The following is a 26,606-nucleotide window of genomic DNA, read 5'->3' as shown; positions in this document are numbered from 1 at the left end:
TTGTCACTCATGGTTTTCGGTAAGATGGTGATGAGAGTTGCGCCCCATGCATTTCTTCACCCCATCACGACGATAAGATTCAAGATAGCGTATCAATTCAGTTTAACTATGATATGAGAGTAGAACAAATAAGTCTTCATGATTCCTAAACCAGGTTGTTACCAAGTTTGCAATCGCACGTTGAACCAATCAAGCGCAAATAGAATGGGAATGTAGAGATTGCAAAAGTTAGGAAGAAGAATGACAAAGCATTATGTGGAAATAGTGAAGAATATGAAAAAGGTGTGAGGAAGATGAAGAAGGGGCGAGGAATATAAAAATGGTAATTTCACAATTTCCATGGAAGTGCAGGTCAAACCATGGGGGTGGAGGAATAAATCACCCAATTGAAAACAAAAAATAGGCTGAAAACCTGACCACTAATGTGGCAGGAAAATTATCCTTGTAATTCAATGAATTCTTCTAGCATTTCCATAGAATTTTTAAATACTAATTTACCTTTGTCATTATATGTTAGGATTTTGGTTGAGTGGGTGAGTTGTTCTTCATTTTGAAGGTTTTGATTAATTGCAATGGATATTTGTGGGTGGTTCTTGATGGTTGGAGGTGGCTATTACGGGTGGTTGTTCGAGGTAGTGAAGGTTAGTTGGTGAGGTGAGTTGTGTATTTTTTTTTCATGGTTTCCGTTTGCATTTTCTTTTTATACTGAATTGTACAATTCGATATGTATTACTAGATCGCAGTATACATACAATTTGGTATGTTATTACAAAATAAATATCCTATAGTTCTCTCCTCACTAACGGAAGTATCTTAGTAAGTAGCATCAGCTCTTCCGGGGGGAAAGCCTAAGTCAGGAGTTTTAGCGGGCTATCCACAAGCATTAGTTCTCCCCTGACCTGCCTCCCAACCTCAAGATCATCAACGGACGACGCCTTCTTCAGAAAGTCCTCCTTCTTTGCTTTGCCCCAGCGAAAGAGACTTAAAATCGTATCTTGCTGCGTCAAAATAAATATCGAATTTTACAATTCGATATGTATACTATGATCCAGTAATACATACTGATTTATACGATCGAATATGTTATTAGGAAATGAGTATCCAAATATACAATTTAGTATGTATACCCCCATCCACTACATATTAAATTGTACAATGAAAGAGTATAGTGTGGCGTTAAGATTGTACAATGAAAGAGTGCATTGGGAGGTTAAGAGAGAACTAGAATTTTTAAAATTTTAAATAAGGACAAAATTGGAATATCACGTGAATGTATGGAGGTTTAGAAGAATCCATTGAGGTGATTGGAGAATTTGCCACCCATTGAAGTGCAGGGTGAATTTGCCATGTTGGCAGGGCAGGCCAAGGAAAAAGAAAAGAAAATAAAAATAAATTAAAACAAGCAATTAATTTAAATAAACATTTAATTACAAGATATAAAATGTTTTAGTAATTAATTTTTCCCATTAATTAGAGAAATTAATTTTATAAAATAAACAAATGATAACAAACGTACTTTTATTTTTTTTAGGAACAATAAAATCTTACAAAATATATAATAAATCTAAAAGTAAATTTTTATTTTATTTTATAAAAAGACATTAAATCATACCGTCTACCAGGTTGAACTACTGTGCCACTTTTTGCATCAACATACCAAACACAACCCTTTTTGCCACCTCTAAAGAAATAATATCAGTCTTGGAATACTCTTTTGGAACTAAATAGGGTGTGACTTGATTGTTTTAGTCACATGAAGAAATAAACCAGCTTTAATTTCGATAGAGGAAAATCCTTTATGGAAACTGATAAAAGAAGAAAATATACTCATAAAATTGTTCACACTGACAATGTAAACATTATAAGAACACATGTATAAATTCTCATATTACAAGCTACTTAGAGTAACATAAACTTCAGGTTTCTTCTGCAGAAACCATAGCACCACGAAGTTCAACAAGTGCCACAGCTTCATTAATTGCATCCATCACTTCAAGCTTTCCCCTACTCACACCTTCATCCATTGGGGTCCTCTCGTGACTGAAAATGTCATTGCCAAAACAGATGCATTATAAGGACAAAATTTAAATTCATTTTTGAGAAAAAAGTAAGACAATGCAAAATAATTTTACGCTATCATCCAATCACAAACTACCATTTATGTTAAATTTGTCGACTTTTACAATAATTACCAAAAAAGTCATACGAATAGCGATCTGCGATTCAATGGCAGGGTAAAACTATTTTATGTGGTAAGTACATGAACACTGTACTTAACTTATGAACTACAATGGAAATTGAAATTTTAATTTGAGAAACTACATTAAATAAATCTTTATTAATCAGGTTATTGATACAATACTCCAATTCTAATTAAAGAACACGGAAGCATTTAAGAAACTAAGTCTATTTATGTTTTTATAAGAAACTCACTGCACATCTTAAAATTCTTGAGGATACGGTCAATATAACAAACCTGTTTAAAACACTGACATTAGCTCCAGCTATGATTAGTTTCTTCACAACCTGAAAGGCATTTTGCATGTTAAAGAAACCATGAGCTGGAAAATACGGAGATATCATTGAAAGAACACGTTATTTACCTCAACATGCCCATTGAGACACGCCCAATGAAGAGGTGTATTCTTTTCCTCATTTGGTGAATTAAGATCCTGTTCACAAGCACAAGCAAAAGCTTTAAAACCTCAAATATGATTGGATGTTCGGAAGTGAGAAGTGAGAGATGGAAAAGTAGGTAATGGTCAATGAAATCAGACAGTGAATCTTCATCAAATATAAAGTGCGAGAACAGAATTACTCAAGGAAAAAGTTGGTAATGGCCAATGAAATGAATTGATATCAGACAGAAAGTGTCTACTTTTACTGTAGCAATCAACCAATGGCTCACTCAGATCACAAAGTTATAAAACCATATGAGAATGTTTGAGAAAAAACTACTCACCACTCCTTTAATGATTAGATACTCCACAATATCCATGTGTCCATTAGCCGCAGCCATATGAAGAGCTGGATGGATACATCAAAGGAACAAAGTCAAGCACCGTTGTACAATAACTCATAGATATATTATTTCTGAATTTGATCATAAGGGAAAAAAATCATCTTCTCCTTGAAAATCTGTATTATTCCTGACTGCAGTTCTGAATGCCCTTCTTCAATATGAAAGTCAATTTATTTATTGAACGGAACCTTATGAAATGGGATCTCTCATCTATGTAGCACAGACACTGACCCATACGACACAGACACACGGGACATGAACATTCGTATAATATCTAAAATATAGGACACGAAGACACTGATTTATACATTATATAATTATGAATTATATAAATTAACAATAAAGATTTATGTACACAAGTATGTTTCAATTTTTTTAGCAGAAAGATGTTTCTCATGACTGGTTCAAAATGATTTTTTCCTTATTTTTGTAATCATAATAAAAATTTATACAATAAATTTGAATTTTTAAAAAATTAATGTATTTCTCCGTTTTAAAATTGTGTTATTGTCGTGCTAGAATTGTCAGAAATCCAACAAATATTTTTTGAATTGAATATTTCACCAATACGTATCGTACGAGTGTCGGTGTCTCCGACACGGACACACCATGTAAGAGGCGTGTCCAAACCTCATAAGCCCTACATCTAATGACCTCATCCAAGACAAGCTTTAAAATCAAACTTTATAACCAAAATCTACCTTCACATATTTTTAACATATCAATGTAAACCACTCATAATATTATATTATAATCCGCTCTAATTTTATTTAAAATTGAATCCAAGTATTTGACAAAAAAATATATTTCTAGCCAGAAATCAAAAGTTATACCCAAAATCCATCATTTCAGATGAGACTAGGAGGGTGGTACCTCATTACTAGTTTAAAAGTTCATAGTAATGTGTAGTATGCTAATGAAGAACAATGGTACTTCACATTAACATGTATCAATCCTAATGAGTAGATGAAGCCAATGCAATAGGGAACACTCAAGAGGATGTTTGATTATTCCAAAACTTCTAGTAAAGGAAGTAATGTGGATCCTTCAAGTCAAAGTTGGTTCTGATGGATCTTGTATGAACCAGGAAGAATTCTGTTACAACAGGATTTGAGATTGGACCAGAGGGTTGACTTAAAGGCCCAAAACATGAGACACTTTCATTACTGAGATTGGTGAGCTTAGTTATGTATGAAATATTTGAACATGAATTGTATTCTCTTGTCATTATACCTTATTCCTTACACACAAAGAAAATGAAAAGAAAGCAACTGAGCTTCTACATTCATAGATTATCAGGAAGAGAATGATTACTCAGAATTGGAAGTTTAAGTCCTGGTCCCGTATATTTTCACTCAATGGAAACAAGTGTCCTGACAGAATTTCAAAATATGACGAGCTTTTAAAATACAGTCAACAACTGCAATTGTAGCCACACCGTCAAGAACTTTGGAGTATTCAGCAGCATCAGACACAACTTTCTGCAACATCAGTGATTGCAATTTATGGGTAGTTCAATGACCCTCTCATGTCAAAGAAATATTTACGGCTAGTTCAATGGGATCTTGATAGCGGGTAACATGATAGCCTCAATAGACACTTATATGCTCAAATATCATATTAAGAAATGAGGTTTAAACCTAACTCAACCTCCCAAAATTGACTTGGTAAGGTAAGATTTTAGACTTACTTATGTAATATAATTTAGTTAGATCTTTAGCCGATGATAGATCTCCAATAGCTACTATATTTATGCCTAACATTTTGGTGTCATCATTGAGCTTCCATGGCTGATAACACTGCGCTCCAAAACCAATATGGACCACATCCAAGCTTGATTCTTTGCAATGTCCCATCAATGCCTAATCACCAATTTATCTAATGTTTTCCTTTTTCACTTGTGAAGCGATCCTTTGTTCCACCCTCACCATAGTATCCCAATTTCACAAAACCACATAACCCTCTAGTTCCATTATGATTGAAATTGAATCTAACAGAAAAAATCCTCATTACATACCAAACTAAACTTTGCATCCTAACAAACTCTACCCCCAATCCCTCTAAGCAAAACTATCAAGCCCCACAAAATAACAAGTCAAACGAAAATAAAATATTATATACTTTTTCAGAGTTAATTAATTTCTCATAACTTTCATGCATACCTGTTCTCCCCTGATCATCCTTGGAATCAAGAGGAACCCCACTGGCCTCTAAGCTCTTAATATCATCCATGTCATTATATCTTGCAGCCTATCAAAACATCGACAACACTCAACATAACAATTCATCACACTAAATAATAAAACATACATATGAACTTAATTTAACTTCATTTGATTTTAATCTTGTTACATCAAGCAAGGCTTCCACGCTATCTGACATTGCTTTGGAGGGAGCTTGAAGGGCTGTGTTGGCCTCTGCCACACCCATTTGCAGTGGCTACTCTAACTTCAACAACCCTCAGCTAGATAAATCAAAACAGTGAAAAAAATGTCGGGTTTAAACTGTTATCAAGGTTACTTACAGGGATTTAAACTGTTATCATAGGTTACTTAAAGGGTTTACACGGAGCGTGTGTCGCGGTTAGGTTAGGGTTCAATTACTTCTCTTCTCTGCATGCGTCGAGGGAGAGGAATTTCAGTGAAAGGAAAATGTACCTTCAACAGGTTGTGGCGGGAAGAAGGTTCTCGCAGAGGTGCGCCACCACGGCGGTATGCGGAGGAGTGTGTGCGGTGGGGTGACTCTTTGAAGGGTTCGCGCTTTTCTTTTTAAGGGTTATAGTTTTACAGACACTCTCTAATTCTTCAATTTTTTCAAAAGAAAATACTTATTTAAATTTTTTTTACTCCTCCTTTTAATTATAAAATATTATATTTAAATAATTAAAAAATTATAAATAAAACTTTGAAATAAAATTATAGTATCTAAATAATTACATAAAATATGAAAGTTATCAAATATTATGTTTTGTTAGAATATATTAATTTATGTATTAAATTTATTTTTATATTAATTGATTTTCTTATTTATTATAAAAATAATTATTTTTATGTATTTATATTTTAGAAAAGTAATTTATTTTTCATGAACCTAAGAAAATAATTTGTATGAGATTGTTACCATAACCTATGTAAGACCGACACTAAGACATTGATACGACATGAACATGAATATACGTATAATATCTAAAATATAAGACATGAGACACATATCTATATATTATATAATTATGAATTATATAAATTGACATTAAAGATTTATGTGCACAAGTATCTTCCAAATTATTTTGTGGAGCAGAAAAATATTTTTTCATGACTGGTTCAAAATGATTTGTTTCTTATTTTTATAATCATAATAAAAATTTATACAATAAGTTTGAGTTTTTAAAAAATTAATTTTTTTTAAAATTATGTTAGCACGGTACTATAATTGTCAAAAATTCAACAATACTTTTTGAATTGGACACTTCACGGATACGTATCTTATAAGTGTCATACGAGTGTTACTGTCCGATATGTGTATCCAACACCAACACGCCATTCAAGAGAAGTGTATGAGTTTCATAGACGATGTTCCTACTAGGGAGATGAGACTTAAAAAACTATTGAAGTCTTCATCTTCCTTCTTCGGTCGGGCAAGTTGCGAGGGCTCTGCTGGGATCCTTCTCGCCTTCGTGTCTCTTCTTCGACTCTCAGTCTTGGGTGAATGCCAAATGGAGGAGGTACCTACAGAAGACACTCTGACGCTCAAGTCAGTAAAGTAGGTGATCGGCACTCGGGTAGCTGCACAGTAATAAATGACGTACCTTATTCCTTGGAATGTGTGCTATTTATATTATTTTAATGATCTTACCTCATTGAATTTGATTAGTGGAATAAATCACACTTATGGTTGCATTACCTAATTCTTAATGGTAGTTTGACTTCACTGACCTTGGTTTGAGCGTTAATGGTATAGGTATCGGCCAGCCTGGCCGTGCGTGATGTCTCGATCAGGGAGATCGAACCACGTTAGCGTGTGTCTCGGTCAACTTGACCTGGGTGACCGAACCACGTCATCATGTTGGTCGGCCATACCGGCACAAAATTGCATAATTACTGTTATAAATTCCAAAATTCTAAAATTCTAATACATATAGATATTAGTGTAAAAAATATACTCTTAAATTACATATTAAGGACTAAATAATAACGATTGAAATTGAGTTTAAGAACGAAATAATACATGCTAAATTTTTACTAAAATAAAATTAATCTATATAAGTTTTTATTTTAAAATAATGTTTTTAAAAGAACTAAACCCACAACGCACAACGCACCCAGCCCAAGGGAGAAAGAACTAAACGAGAATACATACTCCACTCTCTTGTAATGTGTGTGTTTTATTGGAGTTAGACGGCACTGCACCGAATCACCCTCTCTCAATCCCATCCCTTCATCCAGTCCCAAACTCTAATCAACGTCCTCACACCCTCTAACTGTATGCGTCCAACCGTACTCAATAAGCACTCTCTTTTACAGTCATCAGAGGAGAAATGACCTTATTCAGAGACTTTAAATACAGTGTCGACACCTAACCCCTTAAAAAATTCTGAACCCTCTCACTCACTCGTTCAATCTGTTCCTTCCCAGTTAAATTCACTGATTCTTCTCTCAACTTCTACCGAAAACTTTTACTTTATTAGGGTTCCCCTTTCGTTACCTCTTCAGGTCAAGCTTACTGATGAAACTGCTATTTTGTTGTTGTTTTGGTTGAGTCATTTGGTGGTGTGATTGTAATGCTGCATTGCTGTTCTGGGTTCGAATTTTTTCAGCCAGAGTTGTTTGTCTTGTTGGGTTGGCTTTGTTGTAAAAATGGTTACTTTGTGTGTTGTGTCTCTGTTACTTTTTAACTTCTGAATTTGAAATGTCGTTACAGTGTTTTTTTTGTTTTGTTTCAGAAGTATATAAAAGCATGTTTCCTTTTGCATTTTTTTTGGATTTTGAAGTTCTTTATATATTGTTTTTTGTCGGACTTGCTTGTTTGACTGTTTATGTTGAAGGAAAAAGTTTTTTTTTTTTTACTGTTGATCTTGATCACCACATCTTGTGTGAGGAATGAGTTAGATTTGCTGGAAATTTGTTTTGGTTCATTCTTTGGAGTTTTTTTTGCTATGTTGGGGTAGTTATGTGTGCATTTTGTGATCATTTTTGTTTTACTCTTTAGAACATTCTCGGAATAGGTTTAAAACCCTAATTTCTTGTCATGCATGTCTTTGATTTGTGGGTATTTGTGTTGATGGATTATAATTAATTTATGGATGCTTTTGGGTGACTTGTTTAAAGGTATTATGTAAGTTAACCTTTGCGGTTCTAATTACTCTTGCAATTTATATACATGTATTGATCTCTTATATGCGTGTGTGTTTTTGCGTGAAATTAATAATTAACTTAACATATGTTATGGAATAATAATTAACTTCAACAAAAGGTAATGCATTTTTATTTTTGGGGAAACACACTTCAATGATATCTTATGATTTTCAAATGAATGATTTTAAATTGTGGCCTTGATGGACAATGTTGTGGAAAGCTTGTACAGAAACATCAGATGTGGCTACAGTTGTGGTTTTGTAGGCTTTCAAAACCCTGATGTTTTTGCGGCCCCAATTGTTGCTGTAGACCTATGATTAAAACCTTTCTCAAGTGCATACTTAGCATTGATTGCATACCCTTTTTAGTTCATGAGATTATTTGAACATTAACTCTGTTTAAGTCTATCCTAGTTTATGTTTGAAGAACTTGTTAGTATGGAAGTACTATGATGGTAGTCATCAACTTATCTTTTGCAGTTTTCACACCACTTGCACTTTGGTATCGTTCTGGTGATTTTCAGGATAATGTGATCCCATGCTTACCTTATATCTGTAACTTTGTATGTACAGGCTATGAGTTCATTTGAGCCAGATGGAAATGGGAAGGAGGAGTCACTTCCACCACCACCACCTGTTGTTCCCTCTGATGTTGTACCTCTGACTGCTGAAGAAGTATTCTCTCATGTTGAACCTGTTAAAAAAAAGGTGTCTCGACTTCCAATTGCCAGACGAGATCTGGGATCGAGAGGAATGAAAATACAATTACTAACTAATCACTTTAAAGTTAATGTCGCTAAAAACGATGGACATTTCTTCCATTATAGCGTAAGTTCTTTTGGTTTATTATTCTATGAGTCTGTCTAATTTTAGTTATTCGATTGAGCTCCAGTGCTTACAGTATTGCATATTATATGCAAACAGGTGGCTTTTACTTACGAAGATGGACGTCCTGTGGAAGGTAAGGGTGTAGGGAGAAAGATAATGGACAGGGTGCAAGAAACATACCATTCTGACTTAAATGGTAAGGACTTTGCATATGATGGGGAGAAAAGTTTGTTTACTATTGGCTCTCTCCCTCGGAACAAGCTTGAATTTGAAGTTGTTCTGGAGGATGTCACCTCTAACAGGTAGAAAGAATTAGACATGTAGTTGTTGTTTTGGCCCTCCAAATTGGTTTTCCTATTATTGTATTGACAGGATATTTTTTAATTTGGCTTTTATTTTTTAGGAACAATGGCAATTGCAGCCCTGATGGTAATGGGGATAATGAGAGTGACAGAAAGAGGATGCGACGTCCTTACCATGCAAAGTCATTCAAAGTAGAGATAAGCTACGCAGCAAAAATTCCAATGCAGGCTATCACCAATGCCTTACGTGGGCAAGAGACAGAGAATTTTCAAGAAGGCATTAGAGTTCTTGACATAATTTTGAGGCAGCATGCTGCTAAGCAGTAAGTAGATAATGCTTTCTTTTTCTTTGTATATTTAACTGTGTATTTTTTTCAATGATTGTTATATTACCTGGATAATATAACTGTACATTGTTTATTGCAGAGGCTGCTTGCTTGTACGCCAATCTTTTTTCCACAATGATCCAAAAAATTTTGCTGATGTAGGAGGTGGTGTTCTTGGCTGTAGAGGATTCCATTCAAGTTTTAGAACCACACAGAGTGGCCTGTCTCTCAACATAGGTTAAATCTGTTGCCTGTATGCTATCTTCTCAAGTCAATATGTTTGGTCTAATTCTTGCAATTTCTAATTTGCTTAGATGTTTCAACTACCATGATAATTACTCCTGGGCCTGTGGTGGATTTCTTAATTTCCAATCAAAATGTTAGAGATCCTTTTCAACTTGACTGGGTTAAGGTGAACAAGTTCTCTGAAAACATTTTTCATTATTATTCATTGATCTTCAAGGCTTAGGTCTGATCTTTTTATTTTTTTTCCTAACAGGCCAAAAGGACCTTAAAGAATCTGAGGATTAAAACCAGGCCATCCAATCAAGAATTCAAAATTAATGGACTCAGTGAATTTTCATGCCAAAAGCAGACGTACTTGTTTTTAAATTTTCTTAAATTCCTTTGGCTGTTCATGGCCAATTTAAATACCTTGTGTATTGTTCTGCATTGTACTGTTGTTCGTTCAGTGTTGTGTTGAGGTTTTTGAAGATGGTGTGTATTTTGCAGTTTTACTTTGAAGGGTAAAGGTGGAGGGGATGGTGGAGATGGTACTGAGGAAATCACTGTTTATGATTACTTTGTTAATGTTCGAAAGATAGATTTGCGATACTCTGCTGAACTTCCATGCATTAATGTTGGCAAGCCTAAACGACCAACTTATTTTCCCATTGAGGTATATTAAGGGTTTTTGTGTTTGTTTTCCATAATGTTTTTGTTAGTATTAATATGGGTACAGATTGATCGTAGTTGTACTTTTTTTTATTATCAATTGCTTTTCTCCTTCTTGGTTTTATAGCTTTGTGAATTGGTATCATTGCAACGATATACAAAAGCTTTGTCCAACCTTCAAAGGGCTTCATTAGTGGAAAAGTCCAGGCAGAAGCCACAAGAGAGGATGAAAATTTTGTCTGATGTGAGTTGGTTTGCTAAATTGAGTGATACAACTTTAATTCTTATGTTTAGAATAAGGAATCTTACTATCGTTTCTGCTGAAGGCACTTAGACGCAGCAACTATGGGTCTGAACCTTTGCTCCGTAATTGTGGAATTTCTATAAGCACTGGTTTCACTGAAGTGGAGGGTCGGGTTTTGCCTGCACCAAGGGTATATATATATTCATACCATTGTGTTTATGAATCCTTTTGTTAATTTTATGTTGCATTAAAGCATACAAAGTGAATGATATTTTCTTTATGGTTTATGTGGTTGTGGGAATGACTTTGTTACTCTTAATATTATTGGTGCCACGCCAATAGATAGCTTGCAAAGTGATTTACATCTTTATCTTTTAGCAAATGCCATGCTAAACTTCTATTTTCCCTTTTTATGTAAACAAGATAGAAATGGCCCTTTAAGTAACCCATGATATGGATTCTCCCCACAACAATCTGAATCGAAAGATAAAATCTCACCGTCCATCCCTTTTTCTTATTTATAGGAAGAATACCTTATTTCTCTAATCTTGCCTTCCCAATTAATCCAGGCTGACTAACTGATATCTTGTAACTAACTATCAATGTATAGGTAACATGTAATTAACCAAGGATGGGTATCTATGAAACTATTGCCTACTTTAAGAAATGGCTTTGCTCTCTTTGTTACTAAGGGTGTAGTTATTCCTTGATGTTGACGGTCATAACTTTAAGACATTAAAGTTTTTGCTTGCCTTAGCCCATTAGCCAATTCCATACTATTTTTTATGCTTACTTACCATTAAGGAAATCCTGAACTCTTTTTTTTTAGTTGAGTCAGTCGATATTCTGGTGTAATATTGAGTTATAGAGCTTCCTATATTAACTAATAGTTAAGATTTGTTTTCTTAAATTCTCCAGACTTGAATTTTTGCAGTTCATTTGAGGTCTTAGTACATGCCTGAAAATAGATTTTTTCCTAGAAAATAATTGCTTTTTTTTTCAGAGGTTCACAATGTTGGGAATTATAAGCAATTATTTATTCTAAAAGCTGAATGAAGAAAACTCATATTTTACTTAATTGTGAACAGTTAATTATTAATTTCCTCATTGCCAATCATAAGTGTCTGTAATAGTGTTATGGTTTAAAAATAATTATTGAATCTTCTTCAATAGTTGAAGTTTGGCAATGGCGAGGACATCAATCCAAGGAATGGGAGATGGAATGTTAGCAACAAGGTATTTAGTTTAGTTCTATTCATATTCCTGTGTCGGTTTAATATTTTCTACCTTATAACAATATTGCCCAGATTCTAATAATTAGAATGCTTCAGAAATTTGTGGAGCCGTCAAAAGTAGAAAGATGGGCTGTTGCTAACTTCTCGGCACGCTGTGATGTACGAGGACTTGTGCGTGATCTGATTAGAATTGGAGATATGAAAGGAATTGTATGTTCTTTAACTTTATATTTAGTGAAGTGTGAAAGGGTTACTGGCTGAGATTTAACTGTTTTTTTTTTTTGTAGTTGATAGAGCAGCCGTTTGAGGTGTTTGATGAGAATCCTCAGTTTAGGCGTGCCCCACCCATGGTTAGAGTGGAGAAGATGTTTGAAACAATCCAGTCTAAACTTCCTGGCGCTCCGCAGTTCCTACTCTGTTTACTTCCTGATCGGAAAAATTGTGATATTTATGGTTAGTGATTTTAGTTTTAATAGTATATTTACTCCCAAACAATTTTCATGTTCCATAGATGAAAAGTTTATTTTTGACATTGAAGGTCCATGGAAAAAGAAGAATCTTGCTGATTTTGGAATCATTAATCAGTGTATGTGTCCTTTAAGGGTCAATGATCAGTACCTTACCAATGTTATGTTGAAGATCAATGCCAAGGTATATATAGTCAATGGTTGTATTTATGGTAATATTATACAGCATGTTCATATAGGCAAATGCCTGTAGAACATGTTAATATCATAAATAGATGAAGTGTGATGGACACGTTCATGAGTATTCCCACATACTAATATATCACCTGGTTGTGATAATTTATTTTTATTGCAGAAACCTCTTGTCTGTAGTTTTTAATGTCCTTCCAAATAACTAATACCTTAATGCCTTTCCCCATTTTATTTTCGTGAGGCTTGGTATAATTGATTTTTATTGCATAGTTGATGATTCATTGAAGGAAATTCTCCCCATTGAATTTGTTTATTGTTATGCAGCTTGGTGGATTGAATTCAATGTTAGGTGTTGAACATACTCCTTCTCTTCCCATTGTTTCCAAAGCTCCCACCCTCATTCTGGGCATGGATGTGTCACATGGCTCTCCTGGGCAGACTGATATTCCTTCAATTGCTGCGGTAAATGATAATTGTTCTTCTGTGTTTGTTTCTAAATCCTTGTCTGTGCTAAGCCTAAATTTTGGATGAAGGTATACTAGCTTTTAGCATTAGCCTGCATGCCTAATGTGTAAATATGCACATGCAGGTGGTCAGTTCTAGACAGTGGCCTCTGATATCTAAGTATAGGGCTTGTGTTCGTACCCAATCTGCAAAGGTTGAAATGATTGATAATTTGTTCAAGCAAGTGTCTGAAAAGGAAGATGAAGGCATTATGAGGTTGAATAATTCATAAGTTGTGGTTAACAATGCATTTAATATTTTTTGTAGTAATTGATGCTTGAATATAAAATTGTGCTGTTTTTTTGAATATTTATTTTTGTTGTCTTGTAAGAGCAGAAGTTCAAAACATTATTTGTAGTTGTATTTATTTTTACTGCCTATTTTTTCCTGATGGTCGGTGTATAAGGACTGTTTAGTTTGATGGGTTTCAATTTTTGCAGGGAACTTCTGCTTGATTTCTATTCAACTTCAGGAAGGAGAAAACCTGAAAATATTATCATATTCAGGTATTTTCTTTTTCAAAAATGCAGCTTTTGTTAATTGTTTTCCGTTGTTTTTCTTGTTTCTTCATTTTGGTCGTTACAACTGTTATCACCTAGTGTGACCAGGCTTTGTTGTATAAACCATGTTTGCTTTTTCAAGTGGTTCGATTATTGTGCTATCTCAAATCATATTGTGTTCTTAGCCTTCTATTAATTGTCTGGATTGAAGTATTAAGTTGATGCTTTTTAGTATATTGATTTAATGTTAATATGTTTTACATTTCTGATTAAACCGAACAATGTTTGTTTTCTTTCTATCTAATATAGGGATGGAGTTAGTGAGTCACAGTTCAATCAAGTTTTGAATATTGAACTTGATCGTATCATTGAGGTACTGATGCTGGTCGATTGTGCTTTTTAAATAATGATCATTTTAGTCACAACTGATCTTTACAATTTTAGGCTTGCAAATTTCTCGATGAAAATTGGGAGCCAAAGTTTTTGGTAATTGTTGCTCAGAAGAATCACCACACCAGATTTTTCCAGCCTGACTCTCCTGACAATGTCCCTCCTGGCAAGTGTTCTGGTTCTTTGCAATAAGATTTTTTAGATGGATACTATCTGTTCCTCTATTTATCAACCTGGTCTTTTGTAGGAACTGTTATCGACAATAGAATTTGTCATCCCAGAAATTATGATTTCTACCTTTGTGCACATGCTGGAATGATAGTGAGTATCCTTGCTTTTTAATATATATGTACGCATGTATGTATGTATATATTGTGTAGGTGTATGTATGTGATGTATTATTTCAATAATTTTGAAGTCGCATTATTGTGGATTGGTTTGTGTGGCTACCTAATATGTTTATTCCCTCTAATTGACCTTTGCTTCAAATGTGCCTTTTCAGTTAGACCTTGCTACCTTTTATTTATTTATTCTGATTGTGTTACTGATAGGCAGAGCTGATATTTGCTTGAGCTGATATTTTCTAAGAAGATCCTTCATAGCTGCTTGGAAAGTCGAGGGTGCATTTGTTAAGCCAAAAACCATAACGAGGAACTAATAATGGCCATAAAAAATTCTAAAGGTTGTTTTGTGATAGTTAGTAAGGTGAACCCTTATCTGATGATATCCAAAATGTAAGTCTAACTTGGAGAATATGGTGGCCTGTGTAAGTTCATCCGAGAACTTGTCTATGGTTGGGATGGGAAGGCGTAGTCAGCACAAAACTGCCAAGTGCCATCTTATTTTCTTTTCATCAGAATGACTGGTGAGGAAAATGGGCTGGTGCTGGGTTGGATAATGTCTTCCTGCAGCATAGAGTTAATTAGGTTTTTCATGCTTCTATGCGAGGGGTTAGTGGTATGGTTTAATGTTAACAGGAGAAGCGTTTAATGGTTTAATGGTTTTTCTATTGTTTCCACCGTGTGTTGTCTAGTCTTGTTGAGTGTGTGGAAAAATTGCCATAACCAGTTGGACATCTAAGTGCCAATTTGTTTTTAAGGTTAATTTTAACTGATATGGAGTGCTATTTTTTCTGATTCCTCGTTCTTTCCATGTGTATTGTAACAGTCAATTCAATTTAATGTAGGTAGACCTAGTTATGTGTGGAAAAGTTTAGTGTAAGAACTTGTATTAACATTTTCCCCCTCTAAATTGTGCTCAGGGAACTAGCAGGCCTACCCATTACCATGTGCTGCTAGATGAGATTGGTTTCTCTCCGGATCAGCTGCAGGAGCTTGTCCATTCATTATCATACGTGTAAGTGGAAAATTTGGACATATTTTATTGCATTGCACTTATTTTACAGTTTGAGTTGAGATCAATCTAGCCAACATGAATTGCTTTTGAATGACAGGTATCAGAGAAGCACTACTGCCATTTCTGTTGGTAATAACTTTTAGTTCACTATTTATAGTTTGTTATTTATTTATTTATTAATTTGTTGAAACTTCTCTATAAATTATCTATCTCACTGCAGTTGCGCCAATTTGCTATGCACACTTGGCTGCATCCCAGCTGGGGCATTTCATGAAATTGGAGGACAAATCTGATACAACATCAAGCCATGGTGGAGTGAGTGGTGCTGGTGCTGGTGCTGGTGCTGTTCCCGTCCCTCAGATGCCTCCTTTGAAGGAAAATGTGCGCAACACTATGTTCTTTTGTTGAGTGAGGCATTAAGTTGCCTTGTCTCTTTTGATGAAAAAGCTGTAAATGAGTTATGTTCTTGTGCTTGAAGTGGACGGTTTAAGTTCTGTGGTAGACTGAAAAGTACGGTTCTCTATCTGGAGGCTTTTCTACAAGAAACCTTTTGTAGGACAATGTGCGCAGCACAATGTTCTTTTGTAGAATGAGGCCTTAAGATGCCTTGCTTCTTTTGAAGAAAATGCTGTATATAAGTCATGTGGTGTTGGGGCTAGCTTTCTAGAACAAGCCTTTTTCATGTGTTTTTGTGGGCGCTATCTATCTAATTTGCAGTAGTACTCCATCTATTTTATTGCATTCCTTTTTATTGTTGCTTTTTGGGCTCCGTAATTATTCTGTTTCTTCCTGCATCCCATCATTTTTTTTTTCGCATCCCATAAAAAACGTGAAATGAGAAAAATAACCCTAGGTTTTAAATAAATCGTAGTGCAGCGCCCCCTCCCTCTTCTCTGCTTTTTTTTTCTTTCTTAACACTGTTTCAGTGGATATAAACAGACTTTGTGCACTGTGATTGCTTTTCTGTGTTGGTGGGAGGGTTTGTAGCCGTTATTTATCGGAAAAGAAAAATAAGGTTTAGTTTTTCTTGACTTCTAGAATCCCTAATTTTTAATTTTTTATGGAAATGGTAAATCTGGAAGACATTGGGGGAGTCCATCCAATTTGAATTCGGAATTCTGGAATAGGTGAATAGTTTTTTGGATTTGGATTAGGCTTTGGAATAGGTGAGTAGTCTTTTGGATTTGGGTTAGGCTTCAGGATCTGGATTTCCAACAAAATATTAAACAGCTAACAGTATTAAAACTTGTTTCCTGCTGGAATAGGCATTTGTGGAGCATCTTTGGAATGTGTTTTCACTTAAGGATTTCCAATTATGAAACTCTCATTCTTGAATGTGTTTTTTCACTTACGGAATTCCAATTATAAAACTCATATTTTACCCTATGGAATATCAAGTATGGAACTTATTTTTGAAACCCAATTTTTGAAAACCTCCACTCCATCATAATCAATCCAAATTAATACATTACACCTCATTTTTTACCTCAATCCACTAACAAGCTTTCTCAACACATTAACACCTTCATTGTACCTGCATTGAGGTCAACTTCTGCTACAAGTAACTCCATGATCTCATCTACAACTTTGCTACAAGTAACTCCATGATCTCACCTACAATTTTGCTACAACTAATTTTGATCTCACTTGGAACTTTGCTACAACTAACTCCATGATCTCACCTGCAAATTTGCTACAACTAACACCATGATCTCACTTGCAACTCACACACTACCATAGAAGCTGCTTTTTGAAATAAAATACAGAGAACAATTTTGGGATTTTTAAGAGTGACGAGATTTTTAAGAGTGACGAAGTACATTAAGAAGAATGAGTGGTGTAGGAAGAAACACCCAAATTCTTAACTATTTATCTTATGTGAGCTTGCTCTAATACGTCCTTAGTCTAATGAACACTTTGTCTTATATGATGGTTTTACATTGTTTTTTCTACACAATAGTTTTTTCTTTTCAATGTTCTCTTTGCATTATCTGTTTAGAGAATGAACATTATAACTCGATTGTCTAATGAGCTTTATCATTATTTTGTCTGACAACTTTTCACTTGTTTATCGTCTAGTGAGTCTTGCTCATTTTCTCTTTTGTTTTTGTCTGATCTTGTACTGCATATGAATGAATAGTCATATGTGACACACTTTATAGTGTTTGTTATCATCAAAACATATAGATGCTCATACCTTGAGATCATCTTATGAGTAATGTTTTGTGCATTGACTCAATAAGAAAATCATATTGGTAATGTTGTTCCTTGCACCCTCCTCGTTAAAATGAGTACATTAATTGATGGAAAAGGCCCAAGCCCATGATAGAAGAAGCCCAAGCCCAAGCCCAAATACAAGTTCAAGCTTCAGCTCAAGCCCAACAAATAGAAGATCTGGGCCAACTAAGCATCATTGGATGTCTCTTTTTGTAATTACTTTTTAGTAGTTTTTTTAGTAGAACATAAAGGGAGGTGTAGATATAGATATAAGATGTGCAAATGTATAAAGGTAAGTCACACCTTCCATGTGACATAAAAAGAAGGTGTAGGTGGAGATTTAGGAGGTGCCAAAGAAAGAAACCAAGTCACACTTCCCTTGTGACTAGGAATTGGCTCTAAATTCACATGCTTCTCATTTGAATTTTCCTCCACTTTCATTTGAATTTTCAGCCCTCTAAACACTATAAATAAGAGGGCTTGACTCATGTAATTTCAAGATTAATATAATTGTGAATTGCTGTCAAATTTGAGCTAATATCACTACTTGTCAAAAACCTCTCAAGGTTAGACTAATGATCTTCAACTTTCATTCTATCAAAGAGAGATGACCTCACCACTCTCATTTCATACCTAACCTGCACCTCCAAGGTAGCCACATCTCCTAGGAGAGCCTTGACCGTGAACCTCCATTAAGCTTTCGCAAATTCCACCAACAATCCTCCAAGAATGAAGGCACTCTTCCAGCATTAATTGCTAGAAGAGGAGGACAATGTGTGGTCTATAAAGTTGTCCCAATTATGATGTATAGGGCTAAAGATGAAGTGGACGGAACGTGAATTGGTTTATTTGCATCAAACATTAAGGAATGTCCTAGTACATTTTTAGTCGACTTGTTGGTTGATAAAGTAAATTCCTTTTATTTGAAGCATTTCAACCATCATTTTTACTTTTTTTTTTGCGACTATTGTTAGTCACCTCGTTTTGTTGTAGAGTTAAGCTTTATAAAAAATTAGAGCAGTCATTCTTCGATCGGTGCAAACTTTATTAGGCTTCGATCAATATGAAAAGAATGGATATGAAGGCTCTGAAGTATTTGAGTTTTTATTATTTGAAACAAGACCATCAACCATATATTGTATCAAATACAATCAATGTTTTCTCACATTAGTGTTTTGCTTTTTCTCAATTTTTATTTTTCTATTTCTTGGATTTTTGCCATTGTTTATTTTTACTTTTGTTTATTTTTATATTTGACTTTTGAGTTGTCCTTTCACGATCCTTGTTTGTGGACAATTTGAAAGAAAACATGATTTCTTGGCTCAAAGAAAGTGTAAAGGATATTCACTCTTTTTCTTTTTGGAAAGGAAACATGCTCATACATAATTTCAAATCATGAGTGCCTTATTTTTAGGATGATTATCTTTAAAATCAAATTTGATGACTTCCAACATGTGCTATTTTCTTTTCTTGTTTTTTTTTTCTTTGTCCTCTCTTAAGCTTAGACTACCTTTGTAAGTTTGTAGTCTAAGGAGCCTTTATTTTTTTATATTACATTACTTTTATTTGACTCAACAATGGGGGTTAACCAAAAGAAGTGTGATATTTTTGTTTGGCAAATTCTTCCTACACCTCCATATCTTTCTCATACACCTTCATATTTTTTTTTTTAATTTCAACAATACCCTTTTAAATATGGTGGAGAGTGTGATGTCTTTTTCTTTATTTTCAAGTGGTGGTGGTTGTTTGTGGTGACTAATGATGGCTAGGGGGAACGTTGGTGATTGAGGTAAGTTTTGTTGTGATTTTACTGGTGGTGGTTGTGTTTTCGTTTGTTTTTTTTCTCATTTTTTTAGAATTCACCAAGAAAAAAAAAACCAACGAGATGTAAAAATGGAATACAAAACTAAAAAAAACCATCTTCGCATAGGAGAATGTCGAATACAATGAATCTTCTTCTCAACCCTTTCACACACATTCAAATGATGAAACTGTTATCTAAAACGTTGCGACTGAAGAAGACTGAAGTATTGCGACTTGAAGAGAGGTATGAGGTGCAGAGGTGCAAACGTGAAACTGATGTTATTTAAAAAAGTGAAGTTATGTTTTACCTAACACAGTCATAATCTTTATCTTCAAGAATTATTCAACTTTCAATCTTCAGGGGGTTTGGATATATCAAATATGACTCATCATAGTCTTCAAGTCTTACAAATTGTTCCAACAAACTTCCCCATTCCAGAGTCAATTGTTCCAAAAAGACATATTGTTATGGAAGTATGTATATGTATATGAATTTATTTTTTTATGTTTCATATATAATCTCTTTTAAGCTTAATGTGAATTTGTGATTATGTGATTTAGAAAAGTGTATTGAACTTGCTAGAATTCAATTTTAGTTAATATAGCTAAAACCATATTCAAGTTTATAGGATATTTATTCATTATAATAATTTATTATTACTAATGTTGTTATTGTTATCAACTATATGGTGTTGAGAGGAATCGAACCCAGGTTACATGAGTAAACAAAATTTATAACTCAAATGGTAAAATAAAGTTCTTATAGGGTTTTGGAGAGAAAGTGTAGTGGTTAGGGCTTGGTGGGTGTTCTGTGGTTGGTAGCTAGCTAGTCGGTGGTCAACGCTTTGTTCCTAGCGGCTCTATTTATCACATGTTTGAAGTGTTGGTTATTTTTGGTGGGGTGTGGATGGATTCTTTCGATTTTCAAATTCCCAGGGCATATCAAGGACCAAGGACCAAGGTTGTTCATCACAAGCCAAGTCATCTTATGTGCCTTAAGCACAAAAGAAGACTTCTGCACAAGCCTTGAATAATGTTTGTGATATCCCTTTTCCACAGCTGTCTTCTCCTTGCATCAATGGAGATTTGATATCTATTCAGATTGATGAAGATGTGTATCTCGCAGGTTTTAAAGAGTGTAAAAATCACCTTCAAGGAGAATAGTACTACCCAAAGGTGACAAAACTCTTACTCATATGAATGTGTGCAAAAAGCTGGATCTTGCCTGGAAATCTCCAAGATCTTGGGAAGTTATTCCTCTGGAAAAAGGGTTTTATGAATTTTCTTTTCCTTCCCTTGAAGACATGAGATGAGTCCTAGCAGTGGGGTCTTGGAATCTCAATCTGGGTATCTTGAGAGTATTTACTTGGACTAAAGACTTTGGGCCATCTTCATGTGGAATAATGGCAACCAAAAGCATTTTTCTCTATAGTGAGGGATTGATACTCCTCTTTCTCTTGATGAATGCACCATGAATAAATCTAGAGGTACTTTTGCTAGAGTGTTGGTTGATATTGATATGCTATCTTTTTTGCCTAATCAAATTTTGATTGAAAGACCTGATTTTTCGTTTATTTTAGATATTGAATTTGAGACGTCGCTTCCATTTGCTTTTCATGCAAAATGATAGGGCATGGTATTTCTAAATGCAAATGAAATTATGATAAGCTCAATAACACGACAAAATCGCCTATTATTTTGTCCAAAACCTAATGTTGTACAATATAAACTTGTGTTTATCCATACTAAAGAAAATAATGATGCCTTTCACAAGAATGGTATAATAGAGAAACAAATTTTTGCACTAGCGGTACAGATATATGATGTACATGTTTGTAATGCAGGGGTAGTGGAAGTTGAGGGAGTTTTTATTGATCTTGATACCCTTATTGAAGTTGTTGTTCGCTAGTTAGAAATTGGATCTCTTGTTGGTCAAAAGTTTAAGAAATCTACTGAAGATATAGGGGCTAGTTCAAGATGTTGGGATGATTTTTTTTTTGTTGATATGTCCTCTTTTGAAGATGTCCATGAATCAAATGATTACTACAAAGAAATGACTCTTTGCCTCTTTAAAATTCTAATCTTTTAGAAGAATTTTCTTATATCAAATATGCAACAAATGCAATTAGTCCTATAATAGTTTCTACCAAACAGGTTATTTTTATATTTATTTCACAAGATTTGGTCTTGCAAAATTATTTTGAATCTCTTTCAGATGGTGAACAAGGGGCTTAAGAGTCATGTCCGACCATCTTGGCAGCAAATACAGTTGAATCTACCTCGATTTGTATTTTCTTAGAAAAAGTCAATTTGGTCTCTAAGTTCTAGGCTAAAAAGATGGATAAGGAGGAATCATTAAGTGAAGACGATGAACTAGTTCAAACCTTTAGGAGATCGGAACGTCCTCCTAAAGCTGGAGTGAAATTCAATGACGTCCAAAATAGGTCAACCCAAGAAACTATAATGGTAGTGAGGTGCAAAAATATTATAGGATTTAATTACAGTTGTTGAATTTATAGAATTCAATCGTTCATATTTGTTGTCTTTTTGGGAGCTATGCATTAGAGAATGTTCTTTTGTTTGTCTTTTTGTCTTTATTTAATATTTCATTTTTTGGTTTACTCTCAATGTAGTTTTTTAGGCTAATCTTGTGATTTTCTTTGTTTTTTTATTTTTTTTTCACATGGGTTTGGTCTGGTCCTCATTTTCTTTTTTAGTTTTATGCTATTTTTCATGTGATGACACGTGCTACCTAACACGAGTTTTATTTGATAAGGGACAAGCAAAATAACGAAATTAATCGAGACAATATTTCTTTATATATGTTATTTACATTTTTTTCTAGGGATGAAATTTTAGTAATTATCGAGATGAAAATTTAGAAAAGTTACTTTGGTTAAATTTTAGTGGTAAGGAGAGAACTTCAAGGCAGAGGCCTAAACTCAAGACCAACCACTAGGACAATGTCTAGAAGAATCCAAGAAGATTGAGACTCTGCTACTAATGGCACAAACACTCTCTTATATATGTTTGAAGGTGCCATAACTTAGTGTAATTTTTAGAGTAGGATTTAAATTTCTTGCTTAAAAGTAGAATAAAATTTTGGCTTGTATTTTGACCTTGAGTATATTAGGGTTAAGGTTAGTTTCTAAAACATACCTAGGGTATAATTGGGCTTAATTATAACCTACATTAAAACCTTAGGTCGGTCATTAGACTTAATTAGAACACAAGGTGCACACTTCACTCATGTTAGAATATATGGCCTTAAACGGGGGGGGGGGGGGGGGGGGGTGAATTGTTTAAGAGAGGTTTTTGAATACTTTTTTAGGTTTAACAAAATTCTTTGTGTGAATCCAGAACAGGAATCAAGTTTGCCAAGAATTTCAGCAATAAAACAACTAAGCAACAGAAAAACAATCGGTTGTTTATACCAGCAAAGCTAAAAACATAAATTAAATGAGTTCAGAGTAAGAGAGGGATACACCAACAATTTATACTGGTTCACTCTTAAGCCAAGAGCTACATCCAGTCCACAGAATACCACTGGGTAATCCACTAAGCAATCAAACCAGATTACAAAACACAAACCACCAAAGTAGTGACCTTGAACCCTTCAAGAAACACACTACCTTTGGCAAAACACACCAAGAGTATTGATCTTGACCACTCAAGAACAACAACACTCCTTGGCAACACAACACCAGAAATACAACAGGTTTAGAAGGGATTACACTTGTTCACAGTACAAACTGAAATCAATACAACTGCAATCCTATTCCACTCTCTTTGAAAACCCAAAGCTTGATGTGAATGTTCAAATCTTAGAATCAACTTTGACACAACTAAAACACTCAAATATGTTTTTCTTGCTTGTTTGAAAACATAAACAAACCATTTATATTTTCCAAATATTGGTCAAAACAATTAATGAAGGAGCGTATTCAGTTGAAAAACATTTAAAGCAGATCCAACATTCAAAACATAATTCTGTTAGGATTTTCAAAGAAACAATCGGCTAAAACCACGAAACAACCGATTGTTTGGTTTGACAGTTAAGTCAACCAAACTAAAACAATTTTCAACCTTTTCAAAAACTCCTAAGAGTAAAACAACCGGTTGATTCAACAAAACAACATATTGTTTTTCACTTAGTTGAAAAACACTTGATTTCAAAAAGGTTTTAAATCACATCAGTTTTAGATTCAACATAGGAGTGGATCACATTCTATTCTACCTAGATCCCTCCCAGAAACAACAGCAACAACAACCTTTCATCAAACACTTGGATTTGGATTCTTCAAAGCACTTGATCACTCTTGATTAACAACTCATACTTGTCGTGTGACTCAAGGTTGGCGACAATCTTAAATTAGTTTTGTTTAAAATTTCCCACTCTTTTCTTGTAAGCTTGGCCGATCTCTTTACCTATAAAAGTAGGTGCTTGATTCATGAATTTTCATATAATATATATGAGTGTTATGCTGCTGAAATTGCAAGCCTTAGCACTCTCTTGTCTAGCTTGTCTAGTATAGACATCTTTTGATCTCTTCCCACTTTTTCCAAGTGATTTGGTCTCACCAATCACTCTCCCTACACCTCACGAAAACTACATGGAATTCATTGATTCATAAGAGCTCTCCCTGATGCATCTCCTCCATTTGCTTCCATCAACTGCAAGCTATGCTTAAGGAAAAATCAAACGGATGAAGAGGATGTTATAATTGTTGAAGATGGTTGCTGCCCCTTCAAGATTGTGTTTGATGAAGACTTATATGTAGTGTTTGATGAAGACTTTTATGTACTTTTCATGTATTTTTGTTTTGCTTTAAGTATGTCTTAGTTAGTGCTTAGAGGTTGTCTAAGAGTGGGCTTTTTGCTGAGTAACTCACCTCATAACCACTGGCCATGTGTTAAGAACAAACATAAGTTTTCTTAAACTGTTTTTCACATGTTTTACACAAAAACACGTTTACTGCATAAAAATAAATCTGTTCTTTTCTAAATAAACAGATTCATTTTTTCACTGATGCCTTGGCTAAAGTCTTGTAAAAATTTGATTTTGTGCATCAGGTATTTTGACTAAGTCTTTTTCTTTTCAAAACGACTGAGTTTCAAATAGTTAAACTTTCTCTGTTTTCGTTTTGAAAAATAAATCTGTTCATCTGTAAATGAATAGATTCTTTTTGCCTCTGGTGCCATGTCAAGCTTAAACGATTTTCAGTTTTATCTAAGCACCAGAATGGTTGACTAAGTCTCCTCACTTAACAAATTCTCTAACTGCTTTTGAAAATAAATCAGTTCATTTTATTTTCAATCTGTTCATTTTATAACAACTTTAACTGTTTTTCAAAAATCTGTTATAAGTTGGTTTTCTATAAAATGCAAACTTGTTTTCTGAGTTTAACAACGATTCAAACAGTTCATACATTTGCAAAAACAAGTTTTGACAGCAGAGAGTTAAGTGTTTTCAAAGGATTAGCATTTGTTCTTCAAAGATTTCAAAAATCACAAAGTGCTTGTTCTTGGTTTGGTTCCAAAAGCTTGGTGTGAGGTGCAGCTACTGTTCTAGCAATCTTGCCTACTGGTTTAAGGCAGATCTGTGTATCTTCAATCAGGTGTAGTCGTTTCACATCTCTATCTTGTAATAGTTTGGTTGAACACTCTTCTTGATAGGTGTTCTTGAAGAGTGGGTGTGTGTGTATGCTGAAATAGGTTTTTTCAGCAAGAGTACCTAAGTTCTTGTAGGTTTCAAGAACAGTGGGAATTGTACTTGGTTGTACTGTGTGTTAGTGATTTCCACCTGTTGTTGGTGAAGACTGGATGTAGCTCAGGTTGAGTGAACCAGTATAATTGCTTGTGTTCATTCTCTCTTTCTCTCTGCAATTTCGTTTCTGCATAATTGATAAAACAGCAAAGAAATAAATCTGTTCAATTGAAAATAAATCTGTTCTTTCTGGGCACTGTGCATACTGTTCTTGATTTCTGAAAAAGGTGTTTGAATCTGATAAGAACGTATACAATCTATTAAAAACCATTGGAACAGACTGACTGTGATAGGCTGCTTAAGAAACTGTCAATGCTATCAATTGAACCTTAAACAAATTGCTTAAAGTTGAAGCTTGCTGTTCTGTGATTTATTGTTCTTAATTTCTGGAAAATTGCTTGACATCAAGAAAAACACTCATAGTCTGTTAAAAGCCACTGGAACAGGTTGTTTGCAAAGGTCACTCAATTAACTAGCATGCTATCAATTGAACCTTAATCACTTGCTTGAAATTGAAGCTTGCTGTTTTGTGTTTCACTGTTTTTCAAATCTGATATTTGTATGTGTGCTGCTGGAAATTTTCACTGCATAATCTTGTGATTAACCTTGCTGAATTAAAAGCTTTTCAAACAAAAACAGTGCTGAAATAAATCTGTTCATTTTCACATAAATCGATTTATTTTCTGTAAAACTGTGTTAAACACTGTTTCTGCGAGAAAGTTTTAAAAGGTCAATTCACCCCCCCTCTTGAACTTTGGCACTATTAAACCCAACAATAATTTGGTATCTAGAGCTTTGGTTCATCAAAAGCTAAGTGGTTTTTGTTCTGATTGTTTTGATCTTAATTTCTTGTTGTTTAAATTGAGTTTTTATTTTTCTTGAATTGTTTCAATTACATTTTCTTACCATTTTTATGGTGTTGTTTTTATTTCTATTCATTTCAAATGTGTTGTTATTCTTGAACTATCCATATGAATTTTTTAGACTTCCATTGAGTAAACTGTGTGTTCTTTTATATTTTTTCGAGTCTTATTTCAATTTTAATCGGTGCATTTTTTTTAATTAAAGTCATTTTAATTTTGAATTCAAGTTCAAGTCATATTCAGTCATCTACTTCCAAGAATGTTAACAATTTCATGTAGTACCTATTCTAATTGCTTTGGTTATTTGTTTTAATTCGAGTCTTACCTATAATTTAAATTTGAGCTT

General features: G+C 34.2%; 2 protein-coding genes across 3 annotated transcripts; one reads left to right on the top strand and one right to left on the bottom strand.

Moving 5' to 3' along the window:
- Positions 1 to 1,809: 1,809 nt before the first annotated feature.
- LOC137831046 (ankyrin repeat-containing protein P16F5.05c) lies at positions 1,810 to 5,828 on the bottom strand. Of its 2 annotated transcripts, none has more exons than XM_068638552.1 (7): positions 5,680 to 5,828; positions 5,375 to 5,486; positions 5,185 to 5,272; positions 2,963 to 3,027; positions 2,604 to 2,672; positions 2,477 to 2,526; positions 1,810 to 2,040 (listed from the first exon to the last, which is right to left on the bottom strand). In XM_068638552.1, the coding sequence occupies exons 2-7, from the start codon at positions 5,450 to 5,452 to the stop codon at positions 1,917 to 1,919; spliced, it is 474 nt and encodes a 157-aa protein (XP_068494653.1). In that variant the 5' UTR covers positions 5,453 to 5,486; positions 5,680 to 5,828; the 3' UTR covers positions 1,810 to 1,916. The 2 variants fall into 2 exon arrangements, with proteins under 2 accessions (XP_068494653.1, XP_068494654.1); XM_068638553.1 differs by having other exon boundaries at positions 5,588 to 5,792.
- Positions 5,829 to 7,309: 1,481 nt separating this feature from the next.
- On the top strand, positions 7,310 to 16,341 carry LOC137831045 (protein argonaute 4-like). Its single transcript, XM_068638551.1, has 23 exons — positions 7,310 to 7,731; positions 8,946 to 9,200; positions 9,297 to 9,502; positions 9,604 to 9,825; positions 9,929 to 10,065; positions 10,143 to 10,240; positions 10,328 to 10,425; positions 10,561 to 10,726; positions 10,850 to 10,966; positions 11,049 to 11,156; positions 12,140 to 12,202; positions 12,298 to 12,411; positions 12,489 to 12,654; positions 12,740 to 12,852; positions 13,185 to 13,322; positions 13,450 to 13,580; positions 13,805 to 13,870; positions 14,174 to 14,237; positions 14,309 to 14,420; positions 14,502 to 14,575; positions 15,516 to 15,610; positions 15,708 to 15,739; positions 15,831 to 16,341. Exons 2-23 carry the CDS (start codon positions 8,949 to 8,951, stop codon positions 16,016 to 16,018), a joined length of 2,760 nt encoding a protein of 919 aa, XP_068494652.1. The 5' UTR covers positions 7,310 to 7,731; positions 8,946 to 8,948; the 3' UTR covers positions 16,019 to 16,341.
- The last annotated feature ends 10,265 nt before the right edge of the window (positions 16,342 to 26,606 follow it).

Source organism: Phaseolus vulgaris, chromosome 6, assembly GCF_000499845.2.
Source record: "Phaseolus vulgaris cultivar G19833 chromosome 6, P. vulgaris v2.0, whole genome shotgun sequence".
In the NCBI taxonomy this organism is placed as follows: Eukaryota; Viridiplantae; Streptophyta; class Magnoliopsida; order Fabales; family Fabaceae; genus Phaseolus; species Phaseolus vulgaris.
This window is presented reverse-complemented; position numbering and strand designations above follow the sequence as displayed.

What these genes read in the sequence shown, in the direction of transcription:
- LOC137831045 (XM_068638551.1), top strand. Translation starts at nt 8,949, where the DNA reads ATGAGTTCATTTGAGCCAGATGGAAATGGGAAGGAGGAGTCACTTCCA. An exon ending in CAACTTATTTTCCCATTGAG is followed by an intron (nt 10,727 to 10,849) that starts GTATATTAAGGG and finishes TTGGTTTTATAG; the next exon opens with CTTTGTGAATTGGTATCATT. An exon ending in TTGGAGATATGAAAGGAATT is followed by an intron (nt 12,412 to 12,488) that starts GTATGTTCTTTA and finishes TTTTTTTTGTAG; the next exon opens with TTGATAGAGCAGCCGTTTGA.
- LOC137831046 (XM_068638552.1), bottom strand. Translation starts at nt 5,452, where the DNA reads ATGGGTGTGGCAGAGGCCAACACAGCCCTTCAAGCTCCCTCCAAAGCA. An exon ending in GGATGATCAGGGGAGAACAG is followed by an intron (nt 3,028 to 5,184) that starts GTATGCATGAAA and finishes GTATCCATCCAG; the next exon opens with CTCTTCATATGGCTGCGGCT. An exon ending in AATGTCAGTGTTTTAAACAG is followed by an intron (nt 2,041 to 2,476) that starts GTTTGTTATATT and finishes TGACATTTTCAG; the next exon opens with TCACGAGAGGACCCCAATGG.